Below are 19,105 nucleotides of genomic sequence, written 5' to 3'. Positions count from 1 at the left end.
AGTACTCCTACTTTCATTAATGTTTAGGGCAAAATATTTTCTAATTGCCCCTGTGATTTCTTCTTTGATTCATGAATTATTTAGAAGTTTATTGCTTAATTCCAAATATTTGAGGATTTCCTAGATTATCGTATTCTCAAGTAGGCTCTAATTTAGTTCCATTTTTTATCAGAGAACATATTCCGTATGATTGTAATTTTTAAAAATGTAATGAGACTTGTTTTATGGACCAGCAGTTAATCTATATTATTGAACAGTCCACGTACAGTTGGAAAAAAGCTTGTATTTTGCAGTTGTTGGGTGTAGTGTTCTATAAATACCAATTAGGTCAGAGTGGGTGATGGTACTGTTTAGACCTTCCCTATCTTTGCTGATATTTTATGTGGCTGTCCTATCAATTACTTAGAGAGGGTTGTTAAAATCTCCACCTATGATTGCAGAATTGTCTGTTTCTCTGTCTACTGTATTCATTTTTGCTTCATGTATACTGAAGTTCTGTTATTAGGTACATAGACATTTATGGTTTTTATACCTTCCTGATAAGTGTTTTTATCACTGTGCAATAATCTTACCAACCTAGCTCTTATTTTCCAAACATCTTTTAGTTCTTTAAATTTTCTTTAAATTGTAATTACTTTAAATTTTCCATAATCTCACTTAGGGTTGAACTTCAAAGAATGTAGACCTCTAAATACCTTTTCCGCATGTACTAAAATGCCGTTACCGCCTCCCAGCTCCTGCACATGAAAGATCCTACCTAGATGGTGTTAACTTAATATTAAAGGAAGAATTGTTTGGTAACCTGTATGTTAGTAAAATTTTCACTAACCTTTCTCACCGGTGTTAGGTTTTGTGATATTCCAAACAGGGAAAGATTATTTAGGGCAGATAGCTAATTATATCATATTAAGTGGCAGGATCGATGCTGAGTGATTTTTTAAATGATCTATTTCAAGAGGAACATCAGATTTCCAACTGATCTTCAGGAAGTAGAGGGCTGAAAGTTAGTATGTACCTACACTAAAATTCAAGTAAATGATAATGCGAAAACTATATACAGGTTTCAATTTTTTATAGAAGAATTTTAAAGCATAGTCATATTATTTCGTTTTAAAGCAAATGGAGCAAAAATAGTTTCATTTCTGAAACTATTACAGAGCACTAAGCAATATGACATTTACCCCTGAATGTTCACTATTATGAAGTTTTTAGTTTCTAAATGTATTTGATACATACAAATATCTTTGTGCTTTTCTTCCCACAATTTGGGAGACTTGAAAAAGGGTAGTCACACCCAAAACTTTTTAAGCATATTGCTAGAATTTAATTTGAATAAACTGTTGTGTACAAGTACAGAAAAACATTTATAGAGCTTAGACAGCTCAGTTATCCCTATTAGTCCCCAATTGTTCTAAATATCTGTAATTTTCAAATGTTGTGTCAATGTACCTTAGAAAAAAAGGTTAAAAACAAAATAAAATATTGGGAGCTCAGCATCTACTGTGGCAATCTTCTCAAACCCATGGGAGAGAAACACCTGCAGAGCAAGCAAACCCAGATATGCACTGAGTACCCACCAATTAACAGCTGATTCCTCAGAGTTATTAAATTTAAACCTCATAAAATTCTTGGATATTGTTGCATTCCTTTTGCAGATGTGGAAGATTAAGTGTCTCACCAAAGGCCACATAGCTGTAAGTGGTAGCTATGGGATTTGAACCTAGATTTCCTGACACTAGATGTGGTATTTGTTCTACTTTGTCAGAGAAACCTATAGATCAAGAGTTGGCAAATTTTTTCTGTAAAGAGCCAGATAGCAAATACTTAAGCTTTGCAAACCGTATGGTCTCTGTCACAGTGATTTAACTCCGCTCTCGTAGTGAGAAAACAGCCACAGACAATATGTAAATAAATGAGTGTAGCTGTGTTCCATAAAACTTTATTTACAAAAACAGGTGGTGGGCTGGATTTGGCCCAAACATTGTGTTTTGCTGATCCCTACTACAACTTAAAATAAACAAACAAACCATAAAGCCTTTAGGCTCTAACGTGTCTCCTTTTCTGACTTTCAAAGACATTTTTCATTACTGCTCAACTTACTCTCCTGAATTATGTACAATAATTATGATTTCACTGTAAATTCATCTGCCAGTTCCTATCTCTTTCATAGTGCCAATTTTCCTTTTACAGACACAAATTTTACCTTTGTCAATAAATACTTTAAGGCAGTGATTGATACTTTTTTCAAATGTGAGGACCAATTCAGGAAAAATAAGATTTTTTTCCTCTACTCTTAGTAACATATGGCTTTATCAGATCTCAAAATGGAAACACAATATAAAGGTTTCCTCTTTTACTGAATACTTTTAAATGCTAATGAAAAATTGGTACTGCTTTTCAGTTACCAAGGTGCTAACGTGCACAGGAGTCGTCTTTCTAATCGTCCATTCCTTAACTTTATACACGTAGTGCGTTAGGATTCAAAGCATGTCTTCTTAGACAGTATTTCCTTTCTCTTTGAAGCAGGTACTGATACTCACAGAGGTTAAGCGACTCACCCAGTCACAATCCCTTCTCTTCTGTGTCACACTGAACAAGCGAGTACTGTGCTGGGTGCAAGGACTAAGGAAATACAATCCCACTTCCTTGTCTTTCTCCTTATTCTTGGTTGATCCCTGTCCTCCACCCAAACCCACACACCTAGATAAGCATTTCCAAAAAACTTCTTCTGGTGGTTGCCCAGGTAGTTTTCCCTTCAGGCCTCTGCTTTGTTGAACTGAAAGATGCACTTGAAATTAGATCAGGCACTTTTTTGGAAAACCAAACAGGGCAGGAGGCTCTCTAGTCTTGGGCTGCTCATCATTGCTGTATGTGGTACGTCTCCCCAAGGACTCATTTACACTATTACAAATAATCGTTCTTTAAAATTCTTCGACTGTTTGGTCAATGTCAAGTTAGTTCTTACTATTTTATTATATTTACTACTCATTATGAAAGTTAGTTTTATTTTCCCAAATATAAATTCTTTACAATCTACTCCTGCTTCTATCCCTTTGAACTGACATTATTTACTATATTCCTTTTTTTTTTTTTTTAAGATTACTGGGGAACAGTGTGTTTTTCCAGGACCCATCAGCTCTAAGTCAAGTTGTTGTTTTCAATCTAGTTGTGGAGGGTGCAGCTCACTGGCCCATATGGGGATTGCACCGGCGACCTTGCTGTTATGAGCGCTGTGATCTAACCAACTGGCCAACTAGCCACCCCCTACTATATTCTTTTCCTCTGTCGATACTATTTCTGCATAGAGTCAGTGGCCTGAGTCTACTGGCCTTTCTTCAACTAACTTTAAAGAATACAATATCTAAAGTGGGGTCTTACTCGATCCCTTGCGTTACCACTGTCATAGCCATTTCTTCAAGATCTGATATTAATTCTTTCAGATCCTGTTGGTTGGATAATTCACATAGCGGCCCTAATGTTTTCACTGAGCACATTCAGTAGGTTAGGGCATTTTTACTTTCAGGTAAGGTTTCACCTAACTTTCAGGGTGTTTTTTTTTAAATTCTTAGTTGCTGGGGTCACAGCGAGTCTGCTGAAGGAAGCTCTCCCCCTGCTCACCTCTGCGATCAGATCGTGCAGCTCTCCTTCCCTGGGGCAGCATCCCAGTGACCTGACGATTGTGCCGATCTCTCTGGGGGAAAAGGAGTCCACAGTTTTAGATTATAAACTCTGAAAAGGCAAGTGCTGTGTTTCTCTAAATTATTTCAGAGCAGATATCGCACAGCAAACAAAGTCACTCAATAAATATTGCCCATGAGGATATGAAATACTTCCTGGGGAAAGGAAAAGGCAGACAAGTGAACCAAAGAGAGAAGAAAGAAGTGTTTGCATTGATTGGCAAATGCAAGTTCTGCCTGGGCCAAAAATCACGAAGTTCTAGGAAAGGAAAAGAAAGGAGGGAGGAGTAAGAAAAAGAAATGTCATCTACTTACTAGTTAATTTTAAGTGCTAGCTAACTCCCTTGAGCCTCAGTTTCCACATCTGTAAAATGGCAATGATGATGTCTACCCCCGAGGTCTATGGCGACGTTTACATTAGTGGCAGAGTACTTAAAAGCATGGCCTCTAGTGTCAGAAAAAATTTCTGATAGGTGCCTTACCATCTCCAACCATTCTACTTCTCAGTCTCCTTTTGCTATCACAATACTTCTAAATTACTCATCTTGTAACTGCTAATTCCATTTCTCACTCATCCGCTCCATGTCTAACCCTTCTCAAAATCCCGCCATCTCCAGTTCTCTGCTGATCAGTCAGCCCTAGTCTGTCTCTCTCAGCCCCTCTTCCCTCTCTATCGCCATCTCCCGCTCTTCCTCCCATAACCCCCTCACCTGTCCCCTGCCCTGTACCCCTGGTTGCAAGATGATCTCTACTGTCAAAAAAATATTACAGAAGGCTAAGAGAAGAAGGATCTTAGATTTGGACACAAAGAAGACCACAATTTCTGCTCTTTCGTGTTATACTATTTCTGTCATTTTGGCTCAAAAAGTTAATTATTAAGGATGTCTCAACCTTTAGTTTCACAGTAACGTATATTAGTTACAACCTTTTTACTCAGCATTTTAGAATTGAAAATCAAAAACTTGGTGACACTGGATGGATCTAAAATATCAAAGTACAAGGTGAGATGAGGCTGGCTGTCAGTGTACCGTTCTTTGCAGGAAATCAAGTCTGTGGAAAAGATGAAGCCTTTTCATCCCTGCCAGAACTATGAGGAAGGCAGCACTGTGGGCTGTTCCTCCTGCCGCAACGGGTTAGAGCTGGCGTTTGTGACTGACTGAGCACTGAGTCAGGCTCTCTAAAGATGAGCAGCAGTCCCCAGAATGGACCGTGTGACCCCCGGCGCAGGAAGACAGCTCACCAGGCAGGTGCTTCTCTGAGGCAATTGGTTGACTGCACTGCCCAGTAAAGGCCACGTAGAGGGTTACAGAGAAGCAAACAACGCAAGGGAGAGGTAGAGGAAGGGAGGTGATGTTTAAATTCCAACAGCCCCTTCTTCTCAAACGTGTTCTTTCTTCAAATGATAAGGGAATGAGGTGAATTTGCTTTAAGAGCCTCCCAAGTTCCTAAAGAGAGTTTCTGAGTGGAGAATAAAGGGAAATTATAGCAGAAACAAAGATGACTCAGAGCTTCTCCCATGTCCTGAAACACAAGGCCAGAGGCACAGAAGCCCAAATGATCGCACGAGTTCCTCTCACACTGTAATTCTGGTGCCAAGAACATGGGAACGCAGCAGAAGGGGTCACGTGGGCCCTGAAGAACTCCAGATGGTATCTGCATGGAGCTGGGGACCTGGCCGTTCTGGAGGAAACCACAGAGCTAACAGCTCGGCTTTAGGAGTAGTAAGGCTCCGAAAGGTCAGCTAAGGAAAAAAGGGTAGGGCAAGAAAAACAGAGGCCCGAAAAAGATCAGGCCGTTATTTTTCGGTAAGAACTACAAACTAACTCCAAAAGCCTTTATGGTTAAATACTAAGAATTTGTTTCTGTACTTGCACTATATAGAGAGTAGTAAACATAGAGGCCAAGTCATTTCAGAACAAATGAATAACAATAAGGTTGCACAATACTGACGTCACCATTTGATTTATACACGCATTTGCACCACTTAAAACGCTTGACCAGGGTCAGGCTGGCTCTGGGCAGGCCGGCATTCAGCGGGTGCAGTATCACGTCCTGACACAAGGTGGAGCCAGTGCCATTGAGCTAGGTTTGTGAGTCTTCGGTTTAAGGTCAGTCTAAAGTCAAAAACATCAAAAAGTGAAGACCTGGTTCCAAGCAATTGACGCAATTCTAAGGGAGAAAAGAACAGGCAAAATATTTTACCTTCTTTATGGAATAGCTGATATTCAGCTAAGTATAAGAGAATGTTAAACGTAATTCAAAAATTTCTAAGAAAGAACAAAGCTGGATTTGAAATTATTTTCATTTATTTAATAAATATTTATTGAACACTACTCTGTGCCAGGTGCCATTTACAGTACAGCAGGCAACAAAGTGAAAACCTGGCCCTTGTGGAAGGCATTTTTCACAAATTAACCTTATTTTAGCAAAGCCATGAGATGACGCTGAAATAATGGCTAAATCTCATATCTCATTCACAGAACTACTTTAAAAGAGTTTTAAAAAAAGCTCTTTTCCAAAGATCTCTCTAATCAAGTGAAGGTCTTTATTCCACTGCTGAAATATGCTTCCTGAAAACCTTCTGGTTCTGACTTGTTACAATATTACTTGTCCTGTATAGTAGAGCTTGCAGCCCCCAAATGAAGAACTCTAGACCTCGTGTGTATCACAGGGAAAGAGCTCTAGAAAATATTAGAAACTACAGAGTGATATAATAAGTAACTATTTTAATGACATCTCTACTGTCACATCTGCTATGGCTCAGGCACTGCCCCAGGCACAGTGGTTACTGTCATGCATAACTAGACAAGGTCCCTGCTCTAACCATGGAATGCATGACCAGGTGGGAGAAAGCAGACACACACACAAAGAAGGACATCTAGGAGCTAACTTCAGGCAATGACAGATACTATGAGGAAAGCACCGCCATCATTACTAGATTAGTTTGCTAGAGCTGCCAGAACAAAATACCACAGACTAGGGGCTTAACCAATCGAGATTGATTTTCTCCCTGTTCTGGAGGCCAGGTGTCCAGGACCGAGGCGCTTGGCAGGGTTGGTTTCTTCTGAAGCCGCGCTCCTTGGCTTCCAGACGGCCAGTGTCCTCACTTGGTCTTTCCTCTGTACACGGGTATCCCTGGTGTTCCTCCATGTGTCCTCATTTCCTCTTTAGAAGGACACCCGTCAGATTGGAGTAGAGCCCACCCTAATAGCCTCGTTTTCACTTAATCACCTCTTTAAAGACCTTATCTCCAAATGAGGTTATTTTCTGAGGTCCTGGGCATTACGGACATGACTTTTGGGGATACCACTCAGCACATAACAACAACGATAATTATACTCCTACCACCACCACCCTCTTCTGACCACATCTCTCTTGCCAGGACCATTGCACTGGCCCTCACACAGTCATTCGGTTTCTGCTCTTCCCAACCCCCTCACTCCATTCTCCTCACAGCAGCCAGAACAGTCTTTTAAAAATGAAGATCATATCACGTGGTTCCCCTGCTTAAAACCCTCACTAGCTTCCCACTGCAGAGAACCTAAACTCCTTTTCGTGGCCTCTAAGGCTGTACATAATGTGAGCTGACAACCTTTCTGACTTGACCGTAAGCCAATAAGCCAGTACCACAGTCTGGATTATTGTAGCTTTGTAGTCAACTTTGAAATCGGGAAGTGTAAGTTCTTCTGTTTCAAGACTGTTTGTGTCTACACTGTGTCCCTTGTAATTGCTCGTGAATCTTAGGATCGTCTGCTAATTATTAGGGGGGAAAAGGCAGCTGGGATTTTGAGAGGAATTGCGTTGAATATGTCGATCAATTTGGGGAGTATTGCCATAACAATATTAAGTGTTCCAATCCAGGTACACAAGACTGGGATGCCTTTTGAAGAATTCTATTTTACTAGAAAGTTGCTCTTTTCTGCTAGATTTTCAAATTTGCTTGTATAGAGTTGTATAAACTACTTTCTTAGGATATTTTTAAATTTCCTGTTTTGATGGTTGTTTCCTCCAAGTCATTTGTGTATTTGTGCTTCACAAAAAAAGCCAGTCGTTTATCTTTTTTTAACCTTCTACAAAGAACCAGTGTTTCATTTTATTTACCAGTTCCTACAGCTTCCATTTTCTAGCCCCATTAATTGTATATTTATCTTCACTAATTCCTACCCTCTGCTTTCTCTCAGTTTACCTTTTTTCCCTAGATTTTTGAGTTGAATGTTCTATTCATTTTTTATGATTTTACTGTTCTTGATATAGGCATTTAATGAGTTTTGATTTATTTGGATCTCATAGATTCTGATGTAATTTCCATTTTCCTATCTCATTTCTATTATATTTATTTTCTAAAAGTTTTCAATTGCATTGTCCTAAAATTTCCCCTTTAACTTAAGAGTTATATATAGACTTTAAAAATTTTTTTCTAGGTTAAACTCCAGATTTGGATATAGGTGAGATTTCCCAGGAAAGGGTATAAAGTGAAAAGAGGGATGGAGATGAAACTCTGGTACACATTAATAAAACAAATAGAAGGATAGTTGTCCCCAAAAGGAGCTGAAAAGGAAAAGTTGGAGATATTGGATGAAAACAAAAGGTGATGTCATGGAAAACAAGGGAAGACACAACTTAGGAAAAACAGAATGGGGTTGGGAGATAGAAGTAAAATTACAAATTGCATGTTGAAGAATGAAAAGAGTGAAGGTTATCAATAAAAGCAAAATCCTTTTTTATTAAGATTCTTAGCTATGAAGAGAAAGACAATGATAGGGTATTGGGTGGAAGTTTTTTGTTGTTGTTTGGTTTTTTATTTATATGGAAGTAGAATATTTTTTAATAATAATGGAGGACTTGACATATAAATCTTTGTGCCCTCCATCAACCTAGACTGCTCAGCAGCATACAGAGGCCAGGGTGAATGCCAAGAAAAGCTTAGTTATCAAAAGGGATCGTTACTCGTGAGGGTGTGGCTAAGGCACTCAAACTCACCATGCCTGCCCCTCGGGGACGTCCTTGTTTCTGCCTGGCTTTAGGCTGTGGGTTCAGGAGAACCACGAGGTCTTGCTAGGTTGGAGGGCTCTCAGAGGCAGCTCTATGCTGCTGCTCTTTTGCATGCAGTCCTGGACCATGTGGGTTTGGTTGTGGGGCAGCTCTATAAGGCCACCACACAGACACACTATTACCCAAATGTTTTTCCAAGCTCTAATTAAGATTCCTTTGAGCAGAGTATGGGAATCCCTCCTGTTCCATATCCTTGTTTATACCAGCTACTGTTAGACTCTGTGCCATTGAAGTTCATTCTTCAAGTCCCTGTTTAATTAAGTCTTTGCCTCTCTCTCTCTCTCTCTCTCTCTCTCTCTCTCTCTCTCTCTCTCTCTCCCTCTCTCCCTCTCTCCCTCTCTCCCTCTCTCTCTCTCTCTGCTTTAGGAGCTCCCAAGCAGAACTAGCAACTACTGCTCTAGTCCACATGTCAACCTATCTAGCTAGTTTTCTCTCTAAAAACCCAAATCCAGTCTTTTCATTTCTCTGCATTTATGGATTTATATTGCCTACATAACAAAATCTAGGCTCTTTAGAGCAGCAAACAAGATAATTCACTGAATGACCCCTAACCCATCTGTACACATTCATTTCCTAATAATTCCACACAATTAGTTACATACCATCTGCTAATATTATTGACACTGTATGTAAACATAAGACAATTTGTACACATTACAGAATCCGAATATTAAATCCATTTTTGTCTTTATAAGTTTGTGTCTTAGGAAAGACAAGAAATATAAGCTGTTTCAGTTGAAAACATACTCTTAGAGTTAAGGTGAGCAAAGAAAGATGGCCTAAAATCAGCTCTCAGTGGAAAGTCAGAAATTATTTTTAAAATGCATTAGTAGCTTTCAGAAAAAAATTGACATTTGAGTGTCACTTCTCAGCAATTCAAAAAAATGAAACAGAAGAAGGCTATGGGTTAGTTGCTGGTGTAGCTGTCCTGCCTTTAAATTAACCAAAAGCTTACTTGAGTTACAGCACTTACAGCCTGGCTTCTGGCCTAGTTTCATTACTGCCTCGCACACGGGCATCTCTGAACACTTGTTTCTGAGTCCTTCAGCGACAAAATGATGAATTCCCCCGCACTCCTTGGGACCCAGCAAATGTAACCAAATCCTCGCCCTTTGACAACCGCTTGAATAGCAGCCATCTCAGTCCTGTCTTTCTCACCTCCCCCCAGGGAGAGAACAGATTTAGGTATCTTGCCTTACTATCTCTGTAGATGCAATGGATGAGGTTTCTGTCACTCTCTCCATCTAGAATATAGGGAACACTGAATTCCTTTGCTATAATTGACTATGTGAAGATGGAGTTACTTTCACTGTGTACAAGGTAGAACCACTAGTTCCTAACCCCTACCGCCCTTCTCACTCCTCCCAAGTAAATCTGGAGCAATTTCAAACAACTCCTGAACTTTCTTATGCAACTGCAAATGCATCGAATATCCACAGCTTGTGATGTGTGGAGGGCTCCACCCTACGACCTACCCTGTTTCCCTGAAAATAAGACCTAGCCAGACAATCAGCTCTAATGCATCTTTTGGAGCAAAAATTAATATAAGACCCAGTATTACATTTATATTATATTATATTATATTATATTATATTATATTATATTATATTATATTATATTATATTATATTATATTATATTATTATATTATATTAAAGACCCGGTCTTACATTACAGTAACATAAGATCGGGTCTTATATTAATTTTTGCTCCAAAAGATGCATTCGAGCTGATTGTCCGGCTAGGTCTTATTTTCGGGAAAACAGAGTAATCACCTCCCAAAGGCCTAACCTCCAAATATTATCGTAATAGGGGTTAGAATTTCAACATATGAAACTTGGGGGGGACACAAACATTCAGATTATAGCAGTTCCTTATTTATGCCCACCACCATCGTACTCTCAGAATTTAATTATGTCGATAGAGATACCCCATCTCCCAACAAGAAAAAATGTCTTCCTCTTTAGGAAAAGGTAAGAAAAAAGAACTTGGGCTTACAGGATTTATTTTTGGCAGTCTAAGAAAGAGATAAAGTCTTTGAACAATTTCACATTATTAATTTTAGCCCTGACACAATAGTATTAGGTTGGTACAAAAGTAATTGCGGTTTTTGCAATTGTTTTTAACCTTTTAAACCACAATTACTTTTCACCAACCTAATAGTATCATAAGCAACCCAAATTTCTAAAATTAGGAGATATGTTAGATTATGGTATAATCATAAATTGGAATACCTTGAAGCCATTAAAAATGATGGTATAAATTTATAAGGTATCAATCAAGTACAAAGTATTCAAATATAAACAAAAACACTTTAAACATAAAAGAACTAAGGGAAAAATATCCATGAGTACTTTCTGAAAAAAAAATTGACAAGAGAATCTAGACAATAGAATCAAAATAAAGAATTCAAGGATGGAGGGGAAATGGTGGTTAGCAGTAATTCCATTCAAATGTAGGGAAAATATACTAAAAAATTGTGTGAATATTAAACAAAGTATGAATATTCTACCTTGTCACTGTAAAAATAATAATGTACTTAAGATAAATTGGAGGACTGAGGGAGAAAAAGTGAAAGGAATTTTTAAAGTGCTGATATCCTCATCTTCCACAGCAAGGAGTCAACTGGCATTTTTTATATTGGAAATATGTAGTATTTTTTAAAAATACACAATGACTAAAACCTCATTATTTTTCTCATTATGTTTTCTGAATTTAAAATAAATAATGTCTCTCATGGCCCAAACATTTGAGATTCCACAGCTTCTTCAATTTAAGTACATTCAATATTTTATTATAATATTTTATTTTGTTACATTCAAGTAAAATTAAAGTAGTGTTTTTTATTTTTTAAAAACATAGTTATCATGATCTTATTTTTATAGGATAGTCTCTTTTTTCATTCACTTAATAAATATTTATTGGGCACCTATTAAGAGCCAAACAGTTCCGATTGCTGAAACACAACAGTGAACAAAACAGAAACTCTTGCTCTCGTGGAGATTATATTCTAGACTTTCTTCTATAATTTTTCTGTCCCTTTTTCCTTCTGTCCCTTTTCTCCTGCTTCTTATTAATTCCCCACCCTTCTATCCATTTATCCTGTTACACATAGATAAAAGAGTTCTAGAATTATAGTTCTCTAACAATTATTTTGGGAGATAGAATTTGGGATGATTTTTTTAAAACTCCTTAGGTGATTCTTTTAAGCACAGTTCATCAAAAAGGTTATTACAAGCAAATCAATTTTTACAAAGCAACTGGAAAATGAGACAGTAAAAGACAAAAAATATTCATTTCTATGTATAATTGTGAAATATTTCAGAAAAAAAGTATAACTGCCATACATCCAATACCAAGATTTAACAGATGTTAACATTTTGCCACATTTACTTCAGATTTTTTTCCCTTAACAACAAAACATTGCAGAAAGAGCTAAAATCCCACTCTCCATCCCTTCTCCCTCTATCTTCAGATGCGACCACTATTCTGAGGATAATGTTGATCCTGACCAGGCATGTTTCTAGATTCATAAACAACTGACACTATTATTTTGTGTGTTTAGAATTTAAATATCATAATGTTTGCTTCCTTTTGTAATTTTTTAACATAACATTATTTTTGAAATTTATCCAAGTCACACATATAGTCATAGTTCATCTTTCCTTTCATTCATATGTTTGAACTATCATCGCATGAATAAACCCCAGTTCTTACAATTCCTTCCCTATCAAAGAGTCTATGGGTCCAACAATCCCATTCCTCTCTTATAATATGTTTTCCATTGTACAAATGCAGACCTATTTACCTATGCAGTTTTTCTAAAGCTCTTTGAGTAGCCTCAAGCTTTTTCAGGTAATAATGGTTCTGTCCAAGCAATTTCTCCACACTGCTCACACTTTTTACTACCTGATAAAAATGAATTGTGAAATGTGGTATTAACTTACCTTCAAAAATATTACTAAATGTGAAAAAGTAGACGTAATATTTATGGCTCCTTCATCCCTCTTAGAGTTATTTCTAATCTATTGCAAAAAGGTTCTTATTACCTACATCTTATTGCATTTTAGACAAGACATAATATACTGAAGGTTCCTGCCAATTGCTTAAGAAACTTAAATCTCCTTATCAGTGAAAGAGATGAGTACTAGGCTTTGTGTGCCTCAGACACTCATGCTGAGTTGAGATGGAAGCAGTGAAAAAGAGGATCTGTGGGGATCCTGGGCTGTGAACAATTTACTTAAAGACTAAGAAAACAAGAAAACATTAGGGAAAATGTCCTATAGAGGAGCTAGGTATAAAGTAAACACAGAATAGTCTGGAATACTAACAACAAGGTCACTTTGGCACAGATGGGTGTGGTGGGGGGAAGGGAAAGACCAGCACTGTTATTCCAGGATTGGACCCTATATCATCTAGCTCACTAAATTCTTGAGTATCAATCTGTTCTGGAATTGATTAGAACGGAGTATTAAAAATATATTTAAGGTGATCTGACCTTATATACTTTTCAACCTCGTTCATATTTTTTTCGCTTGATACTCTAATACTCTTGCGGCTTAAGTAATACAGGTGATTATTATTTCCATTTTATAGGTAAGGAAAATGACACAAAAAGAGGATGGGACATCAAAAATCAATGTTAGAAACAGCAACAGACTCTCCTGGTTTCTAGTGTATTTTTATTCTGTTAGAGCCAAAGATGAAAAACACAAATTACAAAAAACTAGATTTGTTTGTGAATAGAACTTGAATGACTATCATATTAAATTTATGAGCTACATGGAAAAAGCTTCTTTACTTTAGAGGAATTCCTTGTGGGATGTTTCGGTGTTTTGTGTGGTTTTTTTTGTTTTGTTTTTTTCACCAAACTAGCTTTATTCAGGGTAACTTAAATTTAATCTTTAAAACTACTCCAATGACTTTTGATTATTTCCAAAAATTAAATCCATACTCAAGAGGTATGTAATTTGACTTTTTTTTAATTTTCTTAATGTCAGAAAGTAAAAATAGTTAAAAAAAAAAAAAAACAGATGGTATACAGACTAAGACCTTTATAATATATAAAAAGACAATAATTCGATTTAAAAACTGGGGAAAGGTCATTAGTGCCAGTTCAAATAAAAGGAAATACAAATAGCTTTTAGACATATGAAAAGATGTCCATAATTAGAGAAATGAAAATTAACAGTGAGTTTCTATTTTTCACATATCAGATTGGCAAAAATCTTGAAGTTTGATAACAAACTTTGTTTAAAAGGGAGTAGGAAAGCAAGCGTGCTCATACAATGAAATGAGAGAATATATTGTCAAGATTGGAACACCAACCAAAAATCTTCATGCACTTTGACATATTTCCAAGAATTTCTCCTATAGAAAAATTCTCACTTTTGCAAAATAATACTCATGTAAGATATTCTCTGCAACATGGACTATTATAGCAAAAGCCTGGAAACAATCTAAATATCCATTGATGGGAGATTAATTCAATATATTCAGATTCATTCATACAATGAAATGAGGAAGCTCTTTATGTACTAGTAAAGAATAATCACAAAGATATATTGCTCAGTGAACAAAGTGAATGCAGAATGGTTCATATAGTCTCTCACCACTTATGTTAAAAATACACACATATGCTATAACTCAACACCAAAAAACAAACAATCCAATTAAAAAATGGGTAAAGGACTTGAATACACATTTCTCTAAAGATGTACAAATGGACATATCTTGAAAACACATGAAAACGTAGTCAACATCAATAGTCATTAGGGAAATGAAAATCAAAACCACAATGAGATACAACTTTACACCCATTGGGATGGTTATTTTAAAAAACAAAAATCAGAAAATAAGGGTTGGAGAGGATGTGGAGAAATTTTTTTTTAAAAAGCACTTTGTGCTTTGCTGGTGGGACCATAAAATGGTGTAGCTGCTGTGGAAAACAGTATCGTGGTTTCTCAAAAAATTAAACATAGAGCTACCACATGATCCAGCAATTCTACTTCTCGGCATACACCAAAAAGTAGTGAAACCAGCAACTTGAACAGATATTTGTACACAGATGTTCACAGCACATTATCCAAAGAGCCAAAAAGTGGAAACAACTTAAATGTCCATGGACAGACAGATGGGTAAACAAAGTGGGGTATATGAGTATACACACAGTGGAATATTATCCTGCCTTAAAAAGGAAAGAAATCCTGACACACATTACTACATGAGTGTCAAGCATAAAACTTGAAGGCATTATGCTATGTGAAATAAGCCAGACACAAAAAGACAAATGTTGTGTTTACTTACCTAGAATAGTCAAATACATAGAAATAGAAAGTAGAATGGTGGTTGCCGGGAGCTAGAGAGAGGAGGAATGAGGAGTTATTGTTTAAAGGGTACAGAGTTTCAGTTTAGAAAGATGAAAAAGTTCTGAAAATGGATGGTAGTAATGTGAATATACTTAATGCCACTGAACTGTACACTTAAAAATGGTTAAAATGTTAAATTTTATAGAAAAACAAATGCCATGATTTCATTTATATGTGGAATCTAAAAAACAAAATAAACAAACAAAACAGAAACAAACTCATAGATACAGAGAACAAACTGATGGTTGCCAGATGGGAGGGTGGTTGGGGGATGGATGAAAAAGGGGAAGGGATTTAAATCTATAAATTATCAGTTATAAACAGTCACAGAGATGTAAAGTGCAGCCTAGGGAACATAGTCAGTAATACTGTGATAACTATGCATGATGTTAGATGGGTACTTGATTTATAGGGGGGATCACTTCAAAAGTTATACAAATGTCTAATCACTATGTTGTACACCTAAAACTAATACAATGCATGTCAACTGTAATTGAAAATTTTTTTAATTAAAAAGAAATTAACTGCATACCCAGTGTGTATAAAGTAATTTTCCAAACTGAATCAGACATTAAACTTTTAAATAGTTTTTTTGTTAAATTTTTATATATTTATAATAAAACACACACACACACACACACACACTTGTATTTGCATGGACTATCTCTGGAAAAATTAGAAACTTATTAACAAATTTTGCCTTTAGAAAGGGGAACTGGACAGCCAGTAGTTAGAGACGAAGAGATTTGCCTATCACTATTCGTATATTCTTTTCACTTTCGAATTTTCTCCCATGTAAATAAATTATCTATTCAAAACCTTAATTTTCAATCAATCTTATTGACTGAAATCTGAACACAGAGCAGGAAAATGTACATAAGCTAAAAATGTATTATGTCCTATGTTTTGTCTGAGGCAAAATAAAAATTCTCCTAAATAATGATTTAAAAAATCTGCCTCAATGTTTTTCAAGGTGCCACTTTCAAAAACTATTTAACAAGGAAAACGAACTGTTTCAGAACGTAAAAGATCAAAAGAGAACAAATAGAAATAAGTAAAAAAGGTTATGTAAGTTTTGTTATGTACAATATAAATTGTTAATCCAGATTAAATAGAGGAAAATAAGTCTAAATTATTTACTACAAGATTATAAAGTGAAATCATAATACCTAATATTGTCCTAAGCTTTAAATCCCAAGCTAATTTGTTCCAACCTAATAATGTTCTAAGAGCTTTAAAAATGTCTACTGACAACAGTGGTTCTCAAACTTTTCAGTCTCAGAACCCCTTGTACACTCTTAAAAATTACTGAGACCGCTCCAAAGAATCTTTTAATATGAGTTATATTTGCATATTAGAAATTAAACCTCAAATTTTTAAAATATTTATTACTTCATTTAGAAATAGTAACTTAGAAACCCATTATATGTTTACATAAATAACATAATTTTCATGAAAATAAACTATATTTTCCAAAACAAAAAACAACCTTAATTAGAAGAATGGTACCATTTTACATGTTTACAAATCCCTCTCATGGCTGGCTTCACAGATGACAGCTGGATTCTCCTATATGGTTCTGCATTCAATCTGTTACAATATCTCACATCATGCAGATTTTGAAAAACTCCAATATACACTTGTGGAAAAATGAGAATGAAAATAGCAAATACTGTCTTTGATTTATTATGAAAATAGCTTAGACTTCATAGACCCCTGAAAGGATCCTTGGGACACACAGGGACCTCGAAACCACACTGTGGGAACTACTTACACCAATCCTATGAGGAGAATATGAAAACTGAGGCACAGAGGGAATAAATATGTTATTCACAGTCCCAAAACCAGGACTGAATCCCAGGAAGTCTGATTCAGACCTCGGGGTTACCCCTGGGAGCGAGAGGAAAGCAGCATGGAACCTTTTCCGTAGTGATGGGAAACCCACTGGCGGCCTGGCAGTCACAGTAACAGGCCTCCCTCTATCTGTTGTGATAAAATTTCCAATTAAATCTTTCAGTATGTACGAAGCAGAGGTAAGGGGAAGGGAGAGCAGAAAAATGGTGGCATAGATTTTACAGCTTCTATTATACTCATGAACAGTCTCCTCTACCTTTTGGTTTTGTTTTTTTTCCTGGTCTCAAACTATTCTTTGTTTCCTGTCCTCCATTCTAGATCTAGCAGTATGTATTCATGTCTTTCTCTCATCTTTTTATGTTTTTGTGTTTGGGTTCTATTTGTTATTTTACTTGGGAAGTGTATCATTGCTTAAGCAGTGTAAATCTTTCTGTGGCTTGAAAACACATACCTATTTATTTTAAAAGAAAATTCTATTCATTCATTCAACAAATATTTACTGAATGGCTATGTCTAGCACAAAAGCTACAGTAAAAGTTTATCTGACTCACAGAATTTACAGGTTGGAATAGGTAATGTGGACAGATTCTTTTCACCAGACTATAAAGAAGAAACAGTTTTGACCTGAAGCAATAGTTACCGGAAGCAAAGACCTTTTATAGGGCACAGGAAAACAAATACTTTAAATAGCGCAATAAATCCAAGGAATGTAAAAAGAAAAGAACCCTCTTTTATTTTATGAGTTGTATCAGTATTTTAGATTATAAATAAAGAATTTCCAAACCTCACATCCACTGTATTATTCATCTCATGGTCAAACACTTCAAAAGCCTCTTTGATTTTTTTGTGAAGTTCTGCTACTGCTATCTCTGCAAAAGAAGAAATAAGTAAAAAATTATTTTGTTTTAATTTTGAATTCAAAACAAAAATTTCAATAAACTAGAAATTCTTAATAAGGAAGAATACGCAGAACTCTTTCCTCATCTTAAGTATCATTTAGCATGTTTAACTTCCTCTGGAGATCTCAAAGAATGGAACAGACTTTTTTTTTTTTAACTTTTTTATTGAGGAATAAAACACATACAATTTAGTATCAAAAGTGCACTACTCTTAAGTACACAGCTTCATGAGTTTTCACATATGTATTTAGTCATGGAGCCACCACCCAGGTCAAGATACAGAACATTTCCTGCACAGCCTACCCTCAGTCTCAGGTAGTGTGGGGACAGTCACAGCCTGAGAGGCGGAGGGGACCAGGGCCACAGATGCTGCCTGCAGCACTAGAGTGCCCCCCTGCCTGGCTTTCTTTTCACCTGGGCGTGGGAGGCATACAAAAGCAACATGTGACACTCCTTCAAAGAGCTTTCAGACTGATTTTGAGACTAAGGCTTACTTACATGAAACAATTTTTAAAAGTAATTTATCCAATAAATATTTACCGAGTCCCTACTGTGTGCTAGACACTATTCTAGGTACTGAGGTTAGAGCAAGGAACAAAACACACAAAAACCCCTGCCTCCGTGGAACTCGTTTTATTGGGGGAGGTGCATAACGAAACCCCTAACCATAGACATTTAGGCTGTTTCCGATCTTTCGTTGTTGTAATTATTATTTAGTGACCGATATTGCCAAGTTCATCCTCGTGCATGTGTCTTCTTATCTCACTGAAATGTTACACAATGAGGTGAGCACAGATGAATTTGTGTGGGGTACTGGAAAGGTGCTTATTACTCATAATAGTACCTTGGGAAAATTTCACTGCCACTGCACAAAGCTTTTATTTGCTTTTTAAATTTATCATTTGTAAAGTGCATTCCTTATCTCTTACGTTTAGGTAGTCACATCTGTTGAGATTTCCTATCATCCTATACAGTTTAGAAACTTATCCCTTGAAGAACTTCCTGGTTGGTGAACACGTGGAGGTCCTGGGACAGTGTGGCACCCAGAGGGCATGGAAGCTGTGCCCCCTTTCTCTATACCTGGCCCTACGCATCCCCTCCATCGGGCTGTTCCTGAGTTAGCATCTTAGCAGGAATATCAGAGGCTGTTTAGCCCAACAATTCAATTAGTGTCATGGATACTTCCTACAACATGCATGATGTGTGGTTCTCCAGCCTTTGCCTGATCACCTATGCAGGTAGAAAACCACCCCAGG

The 19,105-nt window shown here is 36.6% G+C and overlaps 1 protein-coding gene across 3 annotated transcripts in view; it reads right to left on the bottom strand.

Moving 5' to 3' along the window:
* DRC8 (dynein regulatory complex subunit 8) overlaps positions 1-19,105 on the bottom strand; it is a 107,363-nt gene that overhangs the window by 13,128 nt on the left and 75,130 nt on the right. For all 3 annotated transcript variants that reach the window (XM_019730867.3, XM_019730866.3, XM_019730868.3), the window contains 2 exons: positions 17,735-17,819; positions 3,619-3,691 (listed from right to left, as the gene is read on the bottom strand). In XM_019730867.3, the coding sequence (XP_019586426.3) occupies positions 3,619-3,691; positions 17,735-17,819 (158 nt within the window). The remainder of the gene's footprint in view (positions 1-3,618; positions 3,692-17,734; positions 17,820-19,105) is intronic.

The sequence above is a fragment of the Rhinolophus sinicus genome, chromosome 6 (genome assembly GCF_057876585.1).
Source record: "Rhinolophus sinicus isolate RSI-liver-muscle chromosome 6, RSI-T2T, whole genome shotgun sequence".
NCBI lineage: Eukaryota > Metazoa > Chordata > Mammalia > Chiroptera > Rhinolophidae > Rhinolophus > Rhinolophus sinicus.
Note: the sequence above shows the minus strand (reverse complement) of the source record. Positions and strands in the feature narration are given on the sequence as shown.